Here is a 21,749-nt window from a genome sequence, read left to right as displayed (position 1 = left end):
ACCCCCAATGTTGTGCACGATGCTAATCAATGCAGCCGGTCTCCCAGCCTCCAGCTGATGAGGAACAAAATTCAGCAGCAGAACCCTTTCAACCGATACTACAGCTTCTTGCAGAGCTTGAACGAGACGATCCAAAACTCGCCTTCCAGGCAGCCCGGATTCTTGGACTCTACCGACGACTTTGGGACTCATGCATGTCGAAACATATTGGCAGTGAGAGGCTCGTACAGACGAATCGGGAGTTGAAGAGGGAGAATGCACGATTGGAGAATGAAAAGGGGATGCTTCTGGCTCATCATGATGAGCAGCTGTCCCAGTTTGATCATCTCAACCAAGCATTGGAGGCTTCTCGCGGGCGATTGATCAGCATTCTCAATGATTGGGAGCAGTGCTCGGAAGGCCGAGTGGCAGGGCTGATGAATTGCGATCGAGGTCAGTGATAGAATTGTTGTTAATTTATCTTCCACTGTACGCATGAGGAAGACTCGAGTAGTATTGTGTTATTTCTCCAATTTTATGTTCTGCCCTTAGATGCTCAACTGCATCCACTCGGCCTCACAGGTCACAGTATTATATAAAAGAAGAGATCGCATCTGGAGAGGTTCAAAGAGATGGATTGGAGATCCTCTCAATAAAAGAGGCAAGGATCGCCTTAGGCCTTTCTTTGAGCTGTTAGAAGAAAATGGAGCTGCTCATGTTTGCCGATGGAAAACGTAGCTATGTGAAGGAAAAGCATACATTGTTATGAAATTTCATCAGCACTGGATATAGATGGCTAAAGATTTAGTTCTTCGAAGCTATTAAGAAATATATCACAAAATTGATGGGTTCGTTGATGGGGTCGTGAAACCTCGCTTTGCTTCAGATACATGGCAAATTCCATGTTCTTGGAAGTTCCACATGTGTCGTGCCATCGAAAGTGAAAATATTTCTAACCCGACAAAAGACGTATGGCTCCATGTATGGATCAAGGTCTATTGATGGGATAGTAAGGGAGGTCGATGTTTTGCAAGGCCGACATGACATGCCCGTGGAATGCATTCACTGTCCGTTTTCGACCCTCTAACTCCACTGCCTGTCGGTTGCAGCACTGGAGAAGACTATCAGTCTCTTCTTCCAGCGATTCGTTTGACTCGCATATCTGGCGCCGCTCATCTTCAAGTCGGATACTCTCCGCAGATTTCACAACATAACTTTCCCATAGACATAGATACAGATCCAAGAGTCTAAGGGCCGGTAGGGCGAGGTCGACATTGCGGCGCAGGATTTGCTTGAGTTGCGTCGTAGGGAGGCTGCTCGCTGCGGTAGAGTATGAAGCGGGTGAAATATCCTCTGCGTTCGGGTCGTTGCAAGTGTCCTCGGAGAGTCTTCGCTGTCTCTTGGCCGGTCGGTCGGCTGGTGAGGAGCATGTAGTGAGTGGATTCATTGGGGAAGAATGGGAGAAGATTGATTGTGCACAACAGAGCGGGTTTCCATAGATTTTAAATACAGCATATTACTGTGGGAGATAAAATCCCTGCCATCAAATATCCTGGGCCATTCTTCACCCGTGTTGTGTTGACAGACAGTCCACGCACGTTCTAACTTTTGATGCACGACGTTGAAAAACCCGTGGCAAGAGCAACGCAGTTTCTGCAGCTTCTCAAAGCAATCTGGTTACCACCACGTATTGTGAGATCAATGATTGTCTTCCTTTCATGCTCGCTATACCCTGCAATGCACGTTGCGCATCGTGTATCAATGCTGTTCGGCACTTTTCTGTAGCCCACATTCAGTACCTCAAGCAGCACTACCTCAGCACCCGTCCACGCAGACTACCCGCGTCCACTATGCCAGGGACCAATGTGCCTTAATCCATTCACAGCGGGCTCTGCGATCATCCATCTCATACTGAATGGGCCTTCGGATACCCTCGTGCGTCGCGATTGCACGTGCGACTCGCAAGTTGTACGTATCCACCCTTGGATCTGCGAGCAGAGCGTCGACGACAAGGACATGTGCGCCTTTGACTGCCAACACCAATGGAGACTTCAGCCATCGGTTCTCCAGGCTGGGGTCAATCCTTTCGTGTCTTAACAGAGACCGGACTATTTCCAGGTCACCCGCACGGGCGGCAATCCCCAGACCCGTGTCATGCGTCGTCAAGGTACCTTGATTGATTCTGAGTCGCTGTCCTTGCTGCACTAACAGTCTCACCGCCTCCAAGTGGCCTCCTACCGCCGCTTGGCATAGAGGGAGGAGTTTTATTGGGGTTGCCTCAAGCTAGGCCTCGCCAGACCCGCCCCAAAACCCGAACCCGCCCACGAAAACCCGCCCCACGGGTCGGGGCGGGTCTTAGTCAGCAGACCCGTGGGCGGGTTTGTTTTTTGAAAACCCAACCCGCGACCCATACGGGTACCCAAATTACCCATGACTCCAAAAGGGGAAGGATTTGTCAGCTAGCACAAAATTATGCTAAATTATTCGTTTAGATCAACGTATTGCCTCGGTATGAGTAGAATAGATTCAACCTGCGCTTCTCTAAAAGTCCCAACCATAACATAATCACAACCTCGCTTTACATAAAGGTCTATATCTTGGGATGAGTGGTTATATTAAGAGATTACATCAAACTATAGGACTAGAGGAGACTAACTAATACAGCTTATAGCCTTCAAGTCGGCTTGAAGGCACTGTCATCCTCCCTGATGATCTTTTTTGATATCTCTCTCCCAGATGCGTAACTGGAGGTGGCAACAAATCTTCATCATCGCTCTCTGGATCTGGACGAATAGCCGTCATCGTCACATCTTGCGGTCGACTGTGAGATGGAAGCTTCTGTGAGGCGGTGCTTTCAAATCCCAGAACACTCTGAACAGTGGGGCTCATATCGGTATCTTCGACTAGATCACTCTCGTCTATATCACTGATAGCTGTATTCTCATCTTCGGTTTCCTTGTTTGCCTTATTTTCTTCGAGATTTTCCTGGTCCTCCCCTTCCGCCATCCTATGATCCAACAGACTCGATTGCTGGCTCTCCAGGGTGAATTTCTCAGAGCACATGTACATCATCAAGTCTTGTATCGTAGTCTCATTCAGAGATCCCCGGCAATAATGGCAAATATCCCGGGCACTATTGAACAGCCTTTCAACTCCTGCGCCAGTGGCTGGAACTGAGAGCAAATCGCGAGCTAGCCGCGAAAGCACGGGGAATTTACTCTCATTCTCTCTCTAGTATACACGCGGTGGTATTGAGGTAGTCGCTGGGAACGTTAACGGTCTTTCAGATCGATTGAGCCAGATATACTTACACTCGTGGAGATAACAATCAACCTCGTCATACCTGACTCCTTCGCTTGTTTCTACTGTGTGTGTTGGTTCAAGAAGCCGTTCTAACTCCGAGGCTTGTAACGAAGGGCGTTGTACAGCACGGAATAGTATCTCTGGGTTTCTTTGTTGATACTGTGTAAAAGATGATCGCAGATATTCACAATATCTTTTTGAAGTCTCGCCAATGCACTGTGAATACTCTGTATCATCAAAAGCACAAAGCTTATACTGAGGAGCAAGCAAAGCCGCTGTACCGTAGAGAAATCCATGGTCACGATAGGTCTTCTCGTAATAATCTTTTAGCTTTTGCTTTGCCATGAGTATGGCACCGTACATATCTTTTTTCCAGGGTGTGGTTTTCTTTCTCAGCTTCCGGTTTGAGCGTTCAATATGTTCCAGAAGCTTCCTGTACACAAGAAAGACACTATGGATAGTCATATCTTTGGTCTTCATCAGAGCCATAGTAAATTTGAAGAACGGCCTTGTTATATTGACCAGGTAGTCGATTTGCCGCCACTCGGTATCGGTGACTTTGAATTAGCTATATTCATGGTCTCGGCAGTATTTATCAATGGTGTTCCTGAGCCGGCACGCTCTTCGGAGCATCAAAAAAGTAGAGTTCCAGCGGGTCTGTACGTCATGGAGGGGGAAAAGCCGAGTTCCACCCGATTGAAGACATAGAAATGTATCTCGTCGTTATGGGCTTGCATTCACAAAGACGGCAAAAGACCGGATCTATTATAAGGAGAAGAAAATCTTTAACAAAAATTCCTGTGGTCATTTTCCGGGTCAAACATACCTTTGTGAGAGTATGCGCCACATCGCCATGCTCTAGGGAATCTCTTAGGTAGACAGCTTGGGTGTCAGACCAAAACCTTCTCACTTCTTTATTCTTTGGAGCGGCTCTAATATGGCCTAGTAGTTGCTTCAGGCAAAGCTGAATCACATGGGCCATACATGGAACGCGTACAATGGATTCCCTCGTACTAATGGCACCGCTCGAAAGAAGTGACTCCTGTAAGGCCCGGATAAGAGTCTCGTTGTTTATTGCATTGTCTGTAGTCATACTGAAGATCCGATCCAGAAGTCGTCTGTCCTTAAGCACCTAAAGAAGCACTTCGTTCAGATTGACCCTACTGTGAGCTCCGTGTAGAGGCTCAAACCCAAGAAGTATTTCACGATAGTTCTAATCTTTGTTGATGAAGTATACTGTAATTACTATAAATGCTTGCTGAAAAGGGCTAGTCCAGCAATCCAGTACAAGAGAAACTTTTGCATCTTCGGGCAAGTCTCGTAATTAAGTCTCTTATTGGGCTGCAACAGAGTCATGTAAGCGACGTCGCAGAGTCTTTGCCGAAGGAATTTCTAATTCTCCTGGGCCAGAGTGAACCAAATTGAGCAGGGCTTGGAACTCGGGATTTTCAATAGTCTGGAAAGATAATCGTAAAATAGCTATTGTCTTCAGTAACCTTTCTTCAAGCTGTAATGTAGTGAATTTCTTGCAATTGGACGAAGCCCCTAGGAAAGCTTTCTGAATGGAGTTTGTTGCGAGTGTCTGACAGTAGGTTCTTTTCTGGCCCTGTCGATAAGACTTGGATTTCTGGTGTTTTCCCATTGCGCTTGTCCCGTGCTTCTTATATTGCGGGTGGTCTAGCAAAGTCAAATAAGTCCTGCAAATCACCTTGGGTCGATCAGTCAAGATGTCGGCAACTTGGTCGAAGCGTCTCCAAACTTCAGCATAATGCGACTCTATCGACTACTTGATTCTTGACCGGCCCTCACTATTCAGCACTTGTCCGTATTCCGTTTTGGCCCACCAGATCAGAAATTCCATCGAGTTCTCTGATTCGTACAAGATCCAGTTCTTTTTGCGGTTCGGTCCTACGCGCTTTAGAATCGGTGGGGGTGGTTGGCTGGATGCATCAATGCTTCGCCGGAGCTCCCTATCAGGCTACGTGGTCTCTTAGCATGTTCGCTCGAGTTGGGGGGGAGGGTGAAAGGAATTCTATGGTGCAGAATCTCAATTTTCATACCGAGGATTGGAAATCGGAGTCCAGAAAGGAATCGGATGACGGTTCAATAGAGGCTAAGGGACTCAAAGATCGATCAGTTAATAGCGATGACATTTTTCTGTCTTCAATGTCATCGAGGTTCAGCCTTCAAATCTAACACGGTGTTGTCTAGTGAGAGATAATATAGCCTTGTAGATTGCATCTTTTTTTTTCCAGCGCGTTTTCTGGGTCGCGTCAACCCACGGGTACCCAAAACCCGCGCGACTGTGAACAACCCCAGGAACGCGTTTATTGGTGTCTAAGCAGCTTTTATATCTAGATCGAGTAATGGTCTTAACATAAAAGACATTTGCCTGACTAGGCTAAGTTTACATCTGGGGTATCCCGTTGTAGCATTTGATGATATAGGGTGGGAGACATTCGGACCGAAACATGGTGCAGTTACTGTCCGTTATCAATATATATATTTCGGAGCCGATGTTATATCTTATCTGATTGTATTTCCAATATTAAATCGGTACCAAAATAGATTACCAAAAATACACACACTGACTAATCATATATTGTGCATCAATTATGTATTTTGATGGGTAATTTGGGTACCCGCGAACATTTTCCAAAAACCCACGGGCGGGTTTGTGAAATGCAAAACCCGCGATGGGTTACCCGTGGGCGGGTTGGAAAAATGAAAACCCGCCCCGAACCCGCGTTTGGCGAGGCCTACCTCAAGCTGCCACGCTGCCTCACGTGACATCTACACCGACATTACGGAGGGCTCCTTCCTACAACTGCCTCGCAAGAATCAGTTGCTTGCCTCTGGTGGTAGCTCGTCACCTCTCACGCAGTCAAGGCTCGATTTTGTCCCTCCCACCCCCCTCTGTATATAGAAACTAGCATTACAATATACAGACACATTGCCTCCCTACAAGGGAGCGCGGACGGGCCTTCTCTGACGCTACAGTCTAATGCGTTTACGCATAAGACCGCGCGACAGGTGACCCGTTACGGCCAAACTATACACGTTCCTGTTCCCATCTTGACTGCGAGAGGTCACCAATAAAGGAGGATCCATTAAAATTCCACCCGTATTGATTTCGACGCCCCTCTGACTCATAAGGATCCTCATTGCGCTCACTCGGCCGGCAGCGGCGGCGGCAGAAAAAGGGGTCTGTCTTGCAGCGCAGACGTTCGGATCGATTCCTGCAGCCGCCAGCAGCTGCTTCAAAATCGTGGTATCCGACCGAGTCGCGGCATGGTGTAGTGGTGCCGAGGTTGTGTTTAGCCGACCGGAGCCGCCGATCAAGTTGGCATCAATGTTCTTTACAGCGAGTAGCCTTGCCGTTATCTCGTCATATGACAGTAACGTCGACCACCAAAGTGAAGTATTTCCATCATTATCCATACAGTTCACGTCAGAATGAGGATGCTGGAGAAGGAGGTCCACCACTTCCAAGCGTCGACTGCGGACAGCAAGATGGAGTGCTGTCGCACCATAACTATCGATCGTCGCCACACCAGGACGTTTTTGTCTCAAGAGCACATTCACAGCATCGACCGATCCATGAAGAATCGCCTGATGCAACGCTGGCTCATCGAAATTATCTTGCTTTAGGTGAAAATAGTCTTGCCCCTTGAGAAAAACGGCCGTCATAGACGGTCGATTACATCGGGCGGCCCATGCCCAGGGTGAACTGCCAGTTTCGTCGGGTGAGTAGGGGTCACTGCCTTTAGACAGCAACAGCTCCGCCAATCCAATTTTGCCCCACCAGACGGCGAGGTGAAGTGCGGTTTGGCCTCTCTGATGCCGAAGATTGACTGCACAGTCTGTTAGTTCCAGTATGGGCCGCAGCGTCGAGCATGAGCTATATGTGACCGCATACCACAGGGCGCTTTCCTGCTCTCGGTTTTGGACATTGATAGCTAGACTGCTACTTTTCAGTAGCAGCTTGAGCACGGCGGATGAAGAGTATTTGAGGGGGCCCTCATGACCGGGGTCCTCCCACGAAAGAAGGCATTGACGTTTGCTCTGTGACGAAGCAGCAGGAGCGTAAGATCAACATTGTCGTCTTTGGCGGCCAAGCCAAGAAGATTGCTGTTCTGATTTTCGATATTGAATTGGAGAATTGCCGTTCGTAGAATGTGGTACAGGTCTCTGCAGGATCTGGCAAGAGCGAATTTTGCGCTACCATGTAGGTATGCGGCAATCATCAATACTATTTCTGGAGGCAAGTCTCCAATTAGAGACTATGAATCTGTTTAGTTTCCTATGGGCAATATGTCGTAAGAATACTTAACAAACCATGATGTAGAAGAAGAGTGAGACGGTGTGAAAATGGGAGAAACCTGGCAGAAGGCCAAGAGGCACGAGGGCAGCTTTATGAAGGGCTCCAATCCTTGGCCCAGTCCATCCGAATTTAGCTTCCAGCTATAGGTCGCTTCATGCTCCTGGGATCTTTTCGGTGGGTCCAGGGTACGGCAGACGATAGAGAGGTTCGGGCCAAAATTCAAATAATGCCGGCAGAAAAGGTCACTAGCCCTAATATAGAAGGTTCATACCCTAGGCTTGTATATTTCTGCCAAAATATGTTAAGCAAGTATTTCTGGAGAAGGGCAAAAAGTGTGCCTCTATTCAGAGATCATGACAGAGTTAGACCAAGCCCTCTAGAATTCTAGATGCATAAAACTATATCTTTAAAATCCTGCCTTCTCATTTACTATACTATAAGTTAACTAACTCTGATTGTTTGTAGGTGCTCAAAATCGCCCAAATATACAGTTTCTGACTAGTTTTAACCTGCCCTCATACCCCTAGAGACCCTACTACGCGTACGTGGTGGTGATATAGCTGGTGATGCTTCTACCCGAGGGCCTCTGGTGCCACCGCGTCTTGCACCACCACGTCGCTGCGTACTTGAAGGATCTCTTAGCTGCGGTGTATCCTGATGTGGCGTATCCTGCCGCTGAGGAGTAGCCCTTAAAGTAGCCTCTCTCCTAGCGTCAGCAGCCGGCTGTTCTGGCGGTGGGAGGGTCGTCCAATTGCTAATGTCGCTGGCCAAGCTTGATTCGCGGCTTATTATAGGCTCAGGTTTGATATGAAGCTGTTCATCCTCACGTATAATAACAACATAAATCTGACGAGCTCCACCAGCCAAATCAAAACGCTCACAGAGATTTGTAGTACATCGCATGTAATCTTCAGTAGCGGATAGGATATATGGCTCCCTCTTGCCCTTTTGACCTTTTAGGCCTGTGGCTAACTGATATCGATCGGTAGGCATTGCTGAATATACCCCGAGATCAGGACTAAGCGCAGGCAGAAGATGTTTTGTAATAAAGTCGTTAAAGCCGTAAATTGTCTGTGGAGGAACCCACTGGGAAACATCACCTATATTGAAGTGTCTATTAGCAAATTGGAACATACCTTGATTAAATTAAATAACATCAATATCTAAACTCACTAAGCTCCTCAAACGTCCATGATTTTCTCTCTGGTGATGGTCTTCGCCAGAGACAGAAGTGGATAAGAGTTGGGGCCTGCTGTGGTGGCTCAGGCCTAGTAATGTGTCCTGGTCTAGTCCTCTTTATCTCTCGCTTTCGAACTCTACCTGCCACTCGTTGGTGTATTATACTATAGGGGTTAGGAAGCAGGTTATGGCTCGGTACAAGCTGAGAGGGTCTTGTCGGTGCTGCTCCTTGGCTAGTAGTATAGGTGGAGGACGAGGATGGTGAATCGTCATATGTCCCTGTCAAATCGACTAGATCAGGCGTATCGCTGGAATAATAGGCCATTTGGTTGGTAGTGCTTTGTGGAAGATGCTCAATAGGATATGCTAGGGTATTAGGAGATTCTAGGACGTCAGGAGAAATTAGAATATCTTCTACAACCCCTAGAATAATAAAGTTCTGACAGAACTAGTGCTTGATATTTATTAATCTCCACTTTTACCTCCAACATAAGCCAAGCCTGCGAGCCGCTCCCTTAATTTTATGCCCAATCAGAAGACATAGTGGGCTTCTCGCACAGTGATAGGATCGGAATAGCACCTATGTGGGTATGATAGACGGCTCGCTCTCGTAGCCGAAGGTAGATCTCCACATATGGGCGGGTGCCGTCTCGTGCCGGTGGCCTTTCAGGGTCAAACTGCATTTGTAGCAGCTGAGTATGGCACCATTCCATAGTATGCCTGGGGAGATATTCGTTAGCATCCCAGCCATCCACGTCATATCGTATAGCACTAAGCATAGTAGGGTCAAGCGTATGCTGGTAATCCTTGATATCCTGTCCATCAGTATCCTGCCCTGGATAGTAGTAGTTCATCCATGGCTTGCCTGGAACACTATAGGGACGTCCTTTCTGCTTCCTTATACGATGGGAGTTCCATGTCAGTACAAATTCCGCGCATGTATCCTTAATAGAAGGCATATAGACAGCAAGAAGAGCAATCTGGTCAGGGATAGTCGCCTGAAAATGGCCCTGGTCCTGTAGCCAAATAAAGAGCTCACGCCACACGAAATTCATAGAGCTTGTAAGCTGCCCCCACCAGGACTCGATGCGTTGATTTTGGACACTACGGCCATACCAAAAGCAGTCAGAAAACTGAAGCCTTGGATCGATGTCAATGGCTTTCCGTAATGCATAGTGAGCATCGGCGATCAGCATCGTCTCAGTGCCTAGGTCGGAGCGGATAGTGCGCGGTTGGAAGCCAGTAGCCGATAATGTATCTATATATTGACGGAGAACGCTGAAACTAGTTCGCGTGCTTATACCTAGGGCAGACAGTCAGATACTCAAAGACCTTAGAATGACCCTATAGCGGTGCGCATACCAACATAGAACCAGGTAACATAACGCGAATATCCATCAATCGCAGCATATATCTCGATCCCATAAGGCTCTAGCTTCATATATCCATCAATGTGCCATACAAAGTTTGGCCCAGGGCATTGATAGGCACCACGTGACCTCTGGAGATTGGTCGAACGACGCTCAAGAGCATCAGGGCGCAAAGAACACCAAATATCGAAGATTCGGTCTCTCGCATAGATATGCCCATGACGGCGTAAGTGGGCATAAAGATGACCCCGTCCGTACCCTTCAATAAGCCCAAAGCCTTGTTCCTCCTCCAGTACCTCTAGTATCTCGTCCTTCTGCTGACGCTGCTCGTCCTTATCATCAATGCGAAGGCGTATACCAAGCCGCCTACGGATTTGCTTAAGTGAGTCATTGGAGATAGGAGTGCCATCACGGGCGAGAACTTCGAGTATCTCTTTCGGAGACAGATTACCCTCACAGATGAGTGTCTCGACGCGTATTTGTAAGGGTCTGTTATTGGTGATTCCTGTGGGTGCTCGTCGCTGGATACCCCAGGCCTGCGTACGGCGCTTGAATGTTCTGGGAGAGATTTGGAGACCATGATTTTGGTGCAACATGTCTAGTATGACATTAATAGGCGTATTTTGGGTCAGGAGAACAATGACTTGGTCCTTATAGGGCTCCATGTTGACCTGGGGTCGTCCAGCAGGCATGGTAGAAGGCCAGATTTGTCAAAAACGCGTATCTTAGAGATTTGAGCTCTCAAAACTGGCGAAGATTCGTAAAGATTAGTATGGTGAACCAAAATCTGGAAGAATGTTGGAAAATCTGGCATTTTGGAGGTTTCGGTCTAACTGACCAACACCACTCTATCTATAACGTACCCCCACTGCGCTATTGATAGAGCATACGGAGATCTGGTTGGTGGTGTACTTAGCGGTCAAGCCAGGCGGAACTCATCGCGGTGAGGCTAATGATTGGGTCAGGAATTTTGGCCCCTGCCTCACTATCGGCTGCCGTAGTCCAGGGGTTTACTTTATGATGGCAAAATCAGCATTGAGGACTCAATGCGCTTTGTTACTCCTGGGAACGCGGAAGGTGTTCCCGGGGTCACTACAATTCTCTCAGCATGTCAGAATTGATGTGACTCCAGATCACAGGCTATTTCTGTCCAGAAAAGAGGGGCTGGAAGTTTCAAGGCATGCTGAGTGCCGCGAAGTTCCAGATAATACTGTGCATTTTCAGGCAGCATCGGATTCAGTATGCCAAAAGGGCTCACTACTTACCACTTCAGTAGCAATTCAGCTTGCCACTAAAGCCTTGAAGAATGTTAAAGAAAACGCCGTCTGAAGAAGTTCATGGTCACTGTTGTTAGTGTATTTAAAGTAGACTCAGTGTCGCTTCGATTGCATTTCACTTCTATCAAGTTTCATTTAAATCAGATATTCTCAAGCCACGACCTATCTCCACCGCTCTTTGCTTCGCCATTTTGATAGAGACAAAAGAATACATCTGCGATCAATCCGATTTGTTTGATTTATATCCGAAGCCATGACAGAGCCTCATGGAATGGCAGCCTCATGCTCTAGGAAATTACGGCGGCCCTGCATCCCCTGTCGCATTTCCAAAAAAGGATGCAGTAGAGAGATGCCCGCCTGCCAGTCTTGCTGTGACCGTGGACAACCAGATTTATGTTTGTATGAAGAACGGGTCCCTTTAGCCTTGGGGTACAAGACAATGCCGCCGATCCAGCCAGAAAACTTCAAGCAGCAAAAGGCGGTTTTTGAGGCCGAGCAGATGCAGTATACTGAGCGGAATGATAAGACGATCGATGTACAAAAAGAGACTTGTGAGACCGGGCAAACTGCCAATAAATCAGGGCAAGAATGCCAGTCTCCATCTGCCAATGACGCCTTATTACACAGAGATTTCCAAGCCATCAACGGCCTGATAGAAGATTGGACAAACGAAGGCGAACTGGTGGCATCGCAGAAGTCACCTCCTGGTCCCATCGGTCGCTTTCTGCTCAGTACAGGCGATCCTGAGGAACGCCCGAGCTCTTTCGGCCCTTGTACAACGCAGTCATACTTTGATATGGCACTTCCGGTAAATTCTGCAGTCTCGTTGTACATAAGCATTCACGATTAACAATATTCAGGTTTCCTTGCCACCTCGTCTCCAGCCCCAAATTCCAGCACCTGGCATTCTGTTAGCCGAGAAATCCCACACCTTCCATCAGCTTTTACTGGTTCTAAACTACTTATTCATTACTGCAATGCTCCCTGGAAATGAAGGCTCCTTGTGGGCCATAATATACCGGAGTGACTATGACTGGGAGAAGAGTTTCGTCTTGCAGTACAATCAGTTGCAGTCCTGGCTCAGTGATATCCGCGACGCTTTATGCGAATCTCAGGGCTTGCATACTATGTCCTACGAAGACTTGGAAATGCAGATCCGATATATTATGTCCCTTCTTGGACAATTTTCATCGCAAGAGTCTAGCTTGGCTCAAACGTGCTTCGAACAACCTTGTTTTCCTTACAGACCATTTGGTGTGGGAGCCAGTATCGCTCTAATATGCTACGCTTTCATGGGTATTGACGCTCTGCACATACGGGGCTACGAGTCGAAGGAGATCTGGTTACGTGACGAGCTGTTCTGTTCTGCCATGCTGGAGCATCTGAGAATGTCACCAATATTCCCATCTGACCTCTCGATGGGACAGCTGCAGTCCATCCTCACAAGCCTTCAAAGGGCGTTCCAGAACGAAGAAGTCAGGGTTGCGGCGGTACTTCCCCAAAGAATTGATGTCAAAAACAGAGCAGAGGTGATAGACTATTACACGCATGCATTCTTATCGTTAGATCCGCTCCTTCTTTCCAGAATCTGTCTGGTTTGGGGATTAAGCCATTTGCTAACTGCACCATTCGTGATTTGGCCACCACCTCTGCAAATTTGTTCTACAGCAAAGATCTGATCCAAGATCTAGAAGAGGATATCAAAATGGTCCCTGAAATCATGCAATCAAAGCCCGATCGCATCGTGGTCACGGAAATGTTTCATGTCAAAGCGTGGCAGGAAATTCGTCGGGGTGGCGGCCGCGAAGAATTGTATATTAATGTCTTTTATGTTTCTGTCGGACCCACGGCACAGCGGATGACCTAGAAGGAGTTGATATACTGACTTGATGATCAGATACGAGAAAAAAAATCTAGTCTCTTCATTCGAATAGGAAGGACCTCTTCAAGCGGTAAAGTTATGGGAAAAGAATCATGCATGCCCTGCCGTGGTAAAAAGTACTGAAGTTACCGAACTCGGTTTGATGGCATAGCTAGCCCGATGGCTATTCTTAGTCCTATGCAGCGTAGACAGTACCCAAAAAGACTTCTCTGTGGCGAGACTGAGAACCTCTTTCCACAATCACAACGTTTCAAACTTTGGCCTCCCTGGGGGGGCTAAGAGGGGCCGAGATGTGTGTTTGTGTATCATTAGTTGCTGCACTGGTGAAATCAGGTCAAGTCTCAACGGCATAGTGCTAGGTGAATCATCACTGAATGATCCAAATTATGATCCATCACCATCCAATTTCAAAATCTGTTTTGGACAACTGCATAGCTGCATAGCTCGGGGTAAATGTTTTTGTCTCCCCATCACCTTGCAAATAAGTGCCTTGGTTTGATTTTTACACTACATCAGCCCCTATATGTACAAGCCTTTGGATTGCCAACTTGTCTTTCCAAGCTTCGCCGCATTGCTCTACGAAAAAATGGATCTCAATGGCAAACCATCGTACGGACACTCAAAGCTTGACTTCAATCGCTTCCGTAAAAAGCCCGTCGGTATGTGATATCTTATTCGGGTTATGGCAAACATAAAAGCTAATCCTGATCAAGACAAGCCTCAACCTCCGGTGCATCGCTCCTCAGAAGCTTTTGTGAACCGGCTTCCGTTTCTATATTCGAAAACCGAGGAAATTGTCTGGAAATAGGAACAGTCGAAGCTCTGTGGCCAGAGCATCAACACTACCTTGCAATCCTCCATCATGCCACAGGATCACCCTTCCAACAGACCTGACAGGGCAGGCAAATTTGTTTCCATGCAGAATGGAAGTTTTGTCGTGAAGCCTCCGGCCTACCTGACAAATCTGAAGCCGGAGAATTATCAGGTGGGATTTCTGCATACAGAAAACCTGACAGATATGAAGATCATTCTCCTTGGGCTACCCGAATGGAAAAGACCTTCCAAATTCCGGGAAAGCATGCTTCGTTTTGAGAATTTGCTGGCCGGGAAAAGTTTTCCACTCTTCTACAATTGGTCAACCGAGTACTGGATCTCAGATTCGGTCATTCTCGATCCACGGTCAATCGATGAAACTGAGATGATCAGTAGGGGAAAACGGACGGCAAGTAGTCAATATTTGAGGTACCTTTGCGCTGGCCTTCCGTCAACCACGATGGGACCTCTTTTCAACACGCTTGTGACCTCGGGGAATGCAGACCCAGCCTGCTTTGAGTATTCGATGGGGTTCATTTGGATTCATGCGTCGATAGATCCGAAGAACTTCGAGATAGAGCTTGACACCTCTATCGATCCGTCTTATGATCGCATTGATTACATGCTACAACAGATGAGAGAGAGATCGTGGTTGGTTCAGGCAGAGCTAGCGATCAAGCTCGAGAGGTCCAGCAGGGTGAAAGCCGCTATCTCGGTTCAGGTTTTGGGCGTTTCTCAAGTCCGCGTCACCTCTACTCATAAACCAATTACTCATCAGTAGGATGTGTTTTAGAGCCAGGTGTCATACCTTTCGCCTGGGCCATACTATTTGTGTCAATCTATCTTCTCAAATTCCATCATCTTCCAATCATTATGTCATTCACGTCCCGTTGCCGCCGTACCGGAAAGGCTTACTGAAGGGACGAATTGGTACAGTATATAGACTCGGCTACTCCGAGCAATGATTTACCGCCGTGTAATACTAACATCGACTGACTCGGTGGGTAGGTATACTCATAAAAGGTACATTTGAAAAGCCTTTGCTGTATTCGCAGAAGACAGATGTAGTGTGTACTATGTATAGAAAGCACAAGAGTGGTTCTAGTCCAAAATTCAACAGCTGCTAATCGTAAGGCAAGAGTGCACTCAGCGTGAGAGAGCCCATATGTCGAATGCTCGATAGATTTCTGCATAGACAATGTCCGCAGAGGCCCCCGAGCCAGTTGAATTTTATCCCCGCTGCGACCGCCGGGTCCGCACCGTCTTCTGCTCCGGTCCATCTGACGTATCAGTCATATCGCTCTTCATCCGCTCCTCTGCTTCCGCCTCGACAGCCTCCAGCCGGTGGAGAAGGTCTGCCAGGTCCTTGCGGAGATCCTCGATACACTTATTTTGGTCCGTCAATTTACATTCTAGGGATCTGGCCTTAGGTTAGCCCTTTGTTCATTGCTTGGAGGGAATGTAAAACTCACTTCACCCGCACGTCTAGTCTTGAAGTATCATCTGTTAGTAGACACTTTGATTTCACGATAAGGGGTGACTCGGACTAACTCTGCGAGGCATGTGAGAGTAAGTACGTTGCTATCTCTGGGCTGAGATAAGTGTCCGCCGTATTGAGGACTCGGTAGCGCCCCGTGATCGTGGGTATTGGGAGGATCGCCCGGTTGCGGAACAGCTTTGTCTTTCTTGTTCGAGGGGGTTGATGGGTCTTCCTCGGTGGTGTCTCCAGACAGAGATTGAGATGGGCTTCGGCTGTATTCAGACTCCGAGGATGACAAGGACAGTGCGCGCTGCAATCGACGTCGGAAGTCTGGCATCTGCCGGGTGCGTGGAATTTTTGGAATGGCTCCCATAGTCGCGTATCGAATCAAGCGGGGTGTTGCCGACAAATAGATCTGTTTGAAATTATGACGGGAGTGGCTCTTACATGCTTCGTGACGGGTGTGACACTATATGTTGTGTGAAAATAGATCCGGCGAGCAAATGCCCGCAGTGGAAGAGGCCATCCCCCTGAGCCCCGGCCAGCCATATCTGGTCTCACATAGTGAAAATTCAAAGCGGGGCGCAATAAGCGTTTGGCAACACTTCAACGGATTTTCGACGGGACAAACGTTGACTAACAAGCTACCTGCATGAACTGGACGTCCCAATCTGCGGCTTGTAGAAAGTTGGATTCGCGGTTGGAGTTGCAAGTCAGCGCCCAGCGATTGGTGCCGCTAAGCTGTCACTTTCAACGTGTCCTGCTAAAGAAGATTCATCTGCGTGCACATTGGGCTGAATGAGCTTGTAATATTCTAGCAGGGGTCAATCGAACTGATAATATAATTAAAGATTCGTTCATTCAGTGCCTATATCAGATAAATGTAGTGAGGAAGGGTAGATGCGTCCAAATTTGGGAGCATGCATCGAGGCAGCTACGATGGCAAAGTCTACAAACACAAGTTCGAGGGTATGGTCAGTCAATTTGCCAGAGCCAGCCCATTCTCGAACTTACCAGCCAAGTTGTAAGTCGTTTGACCTTTGTCAACAACGTTGAGGCATTTTATTTGTCAGGCCTAGACCAGGTGGGGCGTGCCACTCCACCCGCTCTCCACTCCAAACTCTTGAAATTTCTTATTTCAACGTTGATAAACCGCCTCAACACCCACGAAATTAGGGTCGCCCGGTGCGAATTAGAAGTCAAATCTCTGGACTCGGCAAAATGTACGCAAGTGGTCGCTGCCGAAACCCCTACTCCGAATAGCATAAAAGACGCTCTTTTCCTGCCGAAAAGAAAAGTAGGACTTTCCTCCTCACACTCCGGGCCTCGCAGCCTTGGGGTGTCTTTTGCAGGTAAGATCTGCGTTACCAAGTACTCTTCGCAGGACGGGCTCTGCGTGATCAAGTGTGCCTCGCGGGACGGGCTCCGCGTCATCAAGTTTGCCTCGCAGGAGACCGCTGCGATACCAAGTTCTCCGCAGGAGTCCGCTGCGTCACCAAGTTCTCCGCAGGAGAGTGCTGCGTCAACAAGTTCTCCCTCGCAGCAATGAGCCCTGCGATTGTAAGAGTGCGCTCCCTCACAGCCAATGAGCCCTGTGTTGTACAAATGCGCTCCCTCACAGCCAATGAGCCCTGTGTTGTATAAGTGTGCTCCCTCACAGCCAATGAGCCCTGTGTTGTACAAATGTGCTCCGCGGGGACCTCCGCGACATCAAGAGCCTCCGCAGGGGGACGCTGCGAAACCAAGGGAGACCCGCAGGAGACCGCTGCGATACCAAGTTCTCCGCTGGAGAGTGCTGCGTCAAAAAGTTCTCCCTCACAGCCCATGAGCCCTGTGATTGTAAAAACGTGCTCCCTCACAGCCCATGAGCCCTATGATTGTAAAAACGCGCTCCCTCACAGCCCATGAGCCCTGTGACTGTAAAAACGTGCTCCCTCGCAGCAATGAGCCCTGCGTTGTAAACATGTGCTCCGCAGGGACGCCTGCGTTACCAAGAACCTCCGCAGGAGACCGCTGCGACACCAAGTTCTCCCTCACAGCCCTGAGCCCTGTGATTGTATAATCTTGAGCTTCCATGCAGCCTTGAGCCCTGCGTTATCAAATTTGCGCTCATTAGGCGACCCGTGGCGCCGCGGTCCTCGTCCTAATCCCCTCTGGCGATTGCAGGCACCTCTTCGTGGTGTCAGAGACTAGTATTCGGGTCCGTCTGAGGGACGCGAAGAAGCCAAGACCTGCTCCAAAGAATCGATAGAATCAAGAATCTAACTATACATGTTGTAAAATGACTTCAGTACTAAATGACTTCAGTACTGTATGTAGATGTCACCGTACATGGCCCTGGTTCGAGAACTGCACTTTGTAGCGCTCAAAGACGATCTGAGCTTCGAAAATGAACATTCTCCTCCACGTAGTGTGAATTAGAGCGTTGAGTCATGGCTGATAGCGGGGTGGCCAATCTGGGTGGCGGCTGAAATCCAAAGTGATCCATTGGTGTGGATGCTTGTCTCTTCTGGCTAGCAGTGGTAGCAGAGTTTGTTCGAATGTAGGGATGATGCGGAGTTTCGACGGTGAGTAGGTGGTGTATTGATGTGTTGATGTGTTGATTTGTTGACGGTGATTGACGGTGATGGGTGGTGTGTTGATGGTGGGGGCCAAAGGTGAGTGAGGGTTGAGAGTGAGAGCTGGTGATAACGGGGCCGGACCAGTGGGTCCCTTGCGGGTGATTCCCGGGCGGTGAAGTGGCGGCCAACGGTAAACACCCGTCCCGTCATAGTGGGGATCTTTGTTCCTGACGAATGCAAAAGCTGATAAACAGTGCGAAATGATGGCTCTAGAAATTAGATTCTATTTGTTAATACATTATCCGATCGGTCTTCTGTATGACGTTTTCTCGACTCAGGCATCGTCGTGCTCTTTGGCCATATTCTGTACAATATCTGAGGTAGTGCTGCCAAATGCTGATGCGATACCAGCAATATATATATCCCCAGGCCAATCCCATTAGGTACATTATTGGCGGTAAAATCGGCAAAGAACCAGTAGGGGACCAGTGATAGAAAGCCTAGACCTTCTAAACATATTTCAGATATCATTTTGTCTCGGCCTGATCGAATGAAATACACTTCTGGAGCTCGAAACGCTGATCTTGCCGGATGTGTGCCCAGAAGAAAGGCGGGTGTGCTATTCAGGCCAGATAATGGATATAATTAAGCAGATAGATGTGTTGTGGCGCTTTCAGCCCTTCTGCCTGCGTGGTCTAGTAGAATTTCTCATTTGCTTTTAGCAACGGCACGGGTTCGACTCACGCAGGGTACATCATTTGACGGAGCCCGCCCTCGTCCGCGCGAACTCCTAGCCCGCTCTGTGTTTCCCGGATCATTTCCCGAGTTTTCGCTCTGCGGATTAATTTTTACCCTTTGCAATTGAGAATGGCTAAACCATATTTGCGAACTCGATTGACGTTCCCGCCAGAGTCAGCAACCGGCGGAAGTGGAATTGATGGCTATCGAGGACCTGCTGCATTAGACGCATGCTACGAGGGGCAAAGGGCTGGGTGCACTTGCGCGTCGCGTAAAACACACGTGCCACGCCCACACTGAGATTAACATCAGCGGCTACGTTCGATGTCAATGAGTTTGTCTTCTTCACCATATATCACAAACCGACCTGCATCTTTCAAATAAGAATTGGGCCTTTGTGACCGTCTAGGCAATCAACTGGCCGGCCTGGCGAGGCTACTTCTGCCGGCGAGTCCGTGCCCCTCAGCGGTGACATCAAGGATGCATTCGGTCGACTTGCGGCTGCATTGAGCATAGCATCAGGTTCCAGCGACCTGACTTTAGTTAGTCGACTTCCGAAATATTCTAGTTATGAGAATGTACTTACCAGGATCAGTCGTAAATAAGCCATGGTGGCAGCTTTAAATGACCGTCTGCATCAGAACACAGGCAAGGCACTTTGCCGCTGTATATATTCAATCTAGCACCAACTATCAACAGCTGGTGCAATATGGTCGCTCGCAACTTACCTTGTTCGCGGCCTAGACGAGGTCCCCGGCCGGCTATAATGCACTTTCTCGATCGGACTCACCCGAACGGCTGGATTAGGACTGTGTTTCACTAAACTCTATGTTAACATAATTTCTGTTGACTGAGGGTGGTATAAACTTGCCGTGATGCAGCCTGGCATCAGCATAGAAAACCAGGGATGAGGTAGCGGGCTCATCTCGACCACACGTGGAGGGCCTGGGATCACATCGTTTCAAAGGGAATGGATGTAGCCGTACCTGCCAATGCACGATTCTGGGCAGATCCTCAACCATGTAAGGGCAAGGTAACACTGGACGAGAGTTTCGTGGTATTTTGTTTGCGACAAACTTCGACCTGGCCTCAAAATGGCTGCTCTCGCGGCGAGGGATCTATGGTGAATCTAAGCATGGGCTGTCCTAGCGCTTGCTCAGCTGCAATCAGGGGTTGAAATAATTGACCTTGAGACTATTGCCAATAGTTCGCTTCAGTCTGCTCATTGATGCTCAACGGGGAATTAGTTGTTTTTTTTCCGCGACCGCCAGGTCTCGGCCTCTTCTCGTTGTCGCAAATGCTCTGATGACTCGCTCGATTAACAGTGAGGCTGGTTCATGGCTACCGACAAGCCTTCGGATTGGACGTGGGCAGGATACTCATAGCCGTCGAAATATTGCCAAAAACTAATGCATTGACTGTCAACCTTTGTTCGGACAGGGTAATGCTGAAGAGACGAAACGAAAACACTCTGGAATTTTACCGTATGGCTAAGCAGAGGGCATCAAGGCTTTCTGCCTTGGCCCGCTAATATGCCAGGTGAAGTGGCCGTGTCAACCACGTCTTCAAAGACAATAAAGGCGCAAGCGTAGTAATATTCAGTGGCTTGGCCCACCAGGTTGTTGAAGCTGATTTAGTTTCGAGCACGAGGGGGGAACATAGCTCGGTCCGGTCGAGTGTAAAATTGAAGCTCACCCTATGAAAAAAAAAGAATCTTCAGCGATCTCTTCTGAAGAACAGAGAGCCACGAACGGATAGCACTCGTAAGGAGATTAAAATGCAGTACCCGGGGTTGGGAATGGATAGGGGCAAAGCACTAGCGTGACTTACAAGACATTGAGCAGGTCGCGATAGAAATTTTGCCATCCTCTAGAAAGGCCCGTCAGCACATGATATCTGCCTTGAAAATTGCTGCAGTTTTTGAACTTACATTTTCAGTTATTGATGTCCACCGCAGGGAAATGTATAAAGGATGGCACCTGATTATCTTCAATCATTAGCAGGTAGCTTATGAAGGTAACTTGTAACTCACCGTGCTCGCAGCTTGGACAATTCCAGATTCTGATCCTGAAAGGTTCGTTCAATGGCTTCTCAGGGGGAGAGCGGAGGCGGGGCTAATATCAAACATTTTCCAAGTTAGCATGATTCCAAATGACTGGGCAGCTACACTCACTTGCTGTTCGAAGACCTCTTGTGTCGAGAAAAGCCAGGCTAGTGTGATGCAACAAGTCAGTCAACTTCGTTACAAGATTTTGAAGCCAACATACCAAATAGTAGCCGCTGAAACGAAAAGAGTTCGATATTCTTTGACCCGGGGTGACAAAGGAATGCTTGCGAAGGACCATTCGGCTGGCGAATGACCGGGTATTTATAGCAATTTAGCCAGGTATTCGGTCTGCATCAATGAGATCATCATTGTGAATTGTGAGGGCTCAAGCTCAAACTACTCTTCAATGAATAACTAGCTCAACATTTCATCACTGGCTCAAAGCAGTTCTCAGAGGCATTGCATTTTGCGCCTGGTGATCCGGAACATGAAAAACATTTTTTGGCTGTTCGCATCGTGTAAATAGTCGTGAGAATGCAACAGAAAAGGATTGACAGTTATCAACATTTACCACCGTCAGTCCGCCCTTTATTGCGATGGGCGAGGCGACGAGGTCATGTCATTTGATTTCACTCACCGGCCATGAGCCCGTGAGTGCACTCAACAGCAACTCACCAAAGGCAGGCAGACCGCAGGGTTCTTCGTTGCCTACCTCGCATATCGGAGAAAATCCATCACACCTACACAATATCAAGTAGATAAAAGCTATGGTACGGCGCGGGACTGATTCGCACAG

At 48.2% G+C, this 21,749-nt stretch overlaps 8 protein-coding genes across 8 annotated transcripts; 3 read left to right on the top strand and 5 right to left on the bottom strand.

Annotated features, from left to right (window-relative positions):
- Window positions 1-2,634: 2,634 nt before the first annotated feature.
- N7533_011714 (uncharacterized protein) lies at window positions 2,635-2,985 on the bottom strand (the record flags this gene model as incomplete). Its single annotated transcript, XM_057108364.1, has 1 exon — window positions 2,635-2,985. One exon carries the CDS (start codon window positions 2,983-2,985, stop codon window positions 2,635-2,637), a length of 351 nt encoding a protein of 116 aa, XP_056955742.1.
- A 1,630-nt stretch (window positions 2,986-4,615) lies between these two features.
- N7533_011713 (uncharacterized protein) lies at window positions 4,616-5,251 on the bottom strand (the record flags this gene model as incomplete). Its single annotated transcript, XM_057108363.1, has 2 exons — window positions 4,616-5,058; window positions 5,092-5,251. Coding segments are annotated over 2 exons (603 nt in total), but the record flags the coding sequence as incomplete, so codon positions are not given.
- A 2,859-nt stretch (window positions 5,252-8,110) lies between these two features.
- Window positions 8,111-8,599, bottom strand: N7533_011712 (uncharacterized protein; the record flags this gene model as incomplete). Its single annotated transcript, XM_057108362.1, has 1 exon — window positions 8,111-8,599. The coding sequence occupies one exon, from the start codon at window positions 8,597-8,599 to the stop codon at window positions 8,111-8,113; it is 489 nt and encodes a 162-aa protein (XP_056955740.1).
- Window positions 8,600-9,306: 707 nt separating this feature from the next.
- N7533_011711 (uncharacterized protein) lies at window positions 9,307-10,847 on the bottom strand (the record flags this gene model as incomplete). The annotated part of the gene is made up of 2 exons (XM_057108361.1): window positions 9,307-10,088; window positions 10,148-10,847. The coding sequence occupies 2 exons, from the start codon at window positions 10,845-10,847 to the stop codon at window positions 9,307-9,309; spliced, it is 1,482 nt and encodes a 493-aa protein (XP_056955739.1).
- Window positions 10,848-11,871: 1,024 nt separating this feature from the next.
- On the top strand, window positions 11,872-12,282 carry N7533_011710 (uncharacterized protein; the record flags this gene model as incomplete). The annotated part of the gene is made up of 1 exon (XM_057108360.1): window positions 11,872-12,282. One exon carries the CDS (start codon window positions 11,872-11,874, stop codon window positions 12,280-12,282), a length of 411 nt encoding a protein of 136 aa, XP_056955738.1.
- Window positions 12,283-12,409: 127 nt separating this feature from the next.
- N7533_011709 (uncharacterized protein) lies at window positions 12,410-13,111 on the top strand (the record flags this gene model as incomplete). The annotated part of the gene is made up of 1 exon (XM_057108359.1): window positions 12,410-13,111. One exon carries the CDS (start codon window positions 12,410-12,412, stop codon window positions 13,109-13,111), a length of 702 nt encoding a protein of 233 aa, XP_056955737.1.
- A 1,065-nt stretch (window positions 13,112-14,176) lies between these two features.
- N7533_011708 (uncharacterized protein) lies at window positions 14,177-14,908 on the top strand (the record flags this gene model as incomplete). The annotated part of the gene is made up of 1 exon (XM_057108358.1): window positions 14,177-14,908. The coding sequence occupies one exon, from the start codon at window positions 14,177-14,179 to the stop codon at window positions 14,906-14,908; it is 732 nt and encodes a 243-aa protein (XP_056955736.1).
- A 449-nt stretch (window positions 14,909-15,357) lies between these two features.
- Window positions 15,358-15,980, bottom strand: N7533_011707 (uncharacterized protein; the record flags this gene model as incomplete). Its single annotated transcript, XM_057108357.1, has 2 exons — window positions 15,358-15,547; window positions 15,679-15,980. 2 exons carry the CDS (start codon window positions 15,978-15,980, stop codon window positions 15,358-15,360), a joined length of 492 nt encoding a protein of 163 aa, XP_056955735.1.
- Window positions 15,981-21,749: the final 5,769 nt, after the last annotated feature.

This window comes from Penicillium manginii, assembly GCF_028828005.1.
Source record: "Penicillium manginii strain IBT 31320 chromosome Unknown utg000008l:1.0-3226943.0:1.0-3228205.0, whole genome shotgun sequence".
In the NCBI taxonomy this organism is placed as follows: Eukaryota; Fungi; Ascomycota; class Eurotiomycetes; order Eurotiales; family Aspergillaceae; genus Penicillium; species Penicillium manginii.
The sequence above is the reverse complement of the archived record's forward strand: the minus strand, read 5'-3'. Positions and strand labels throughout refer to the sequence as shown.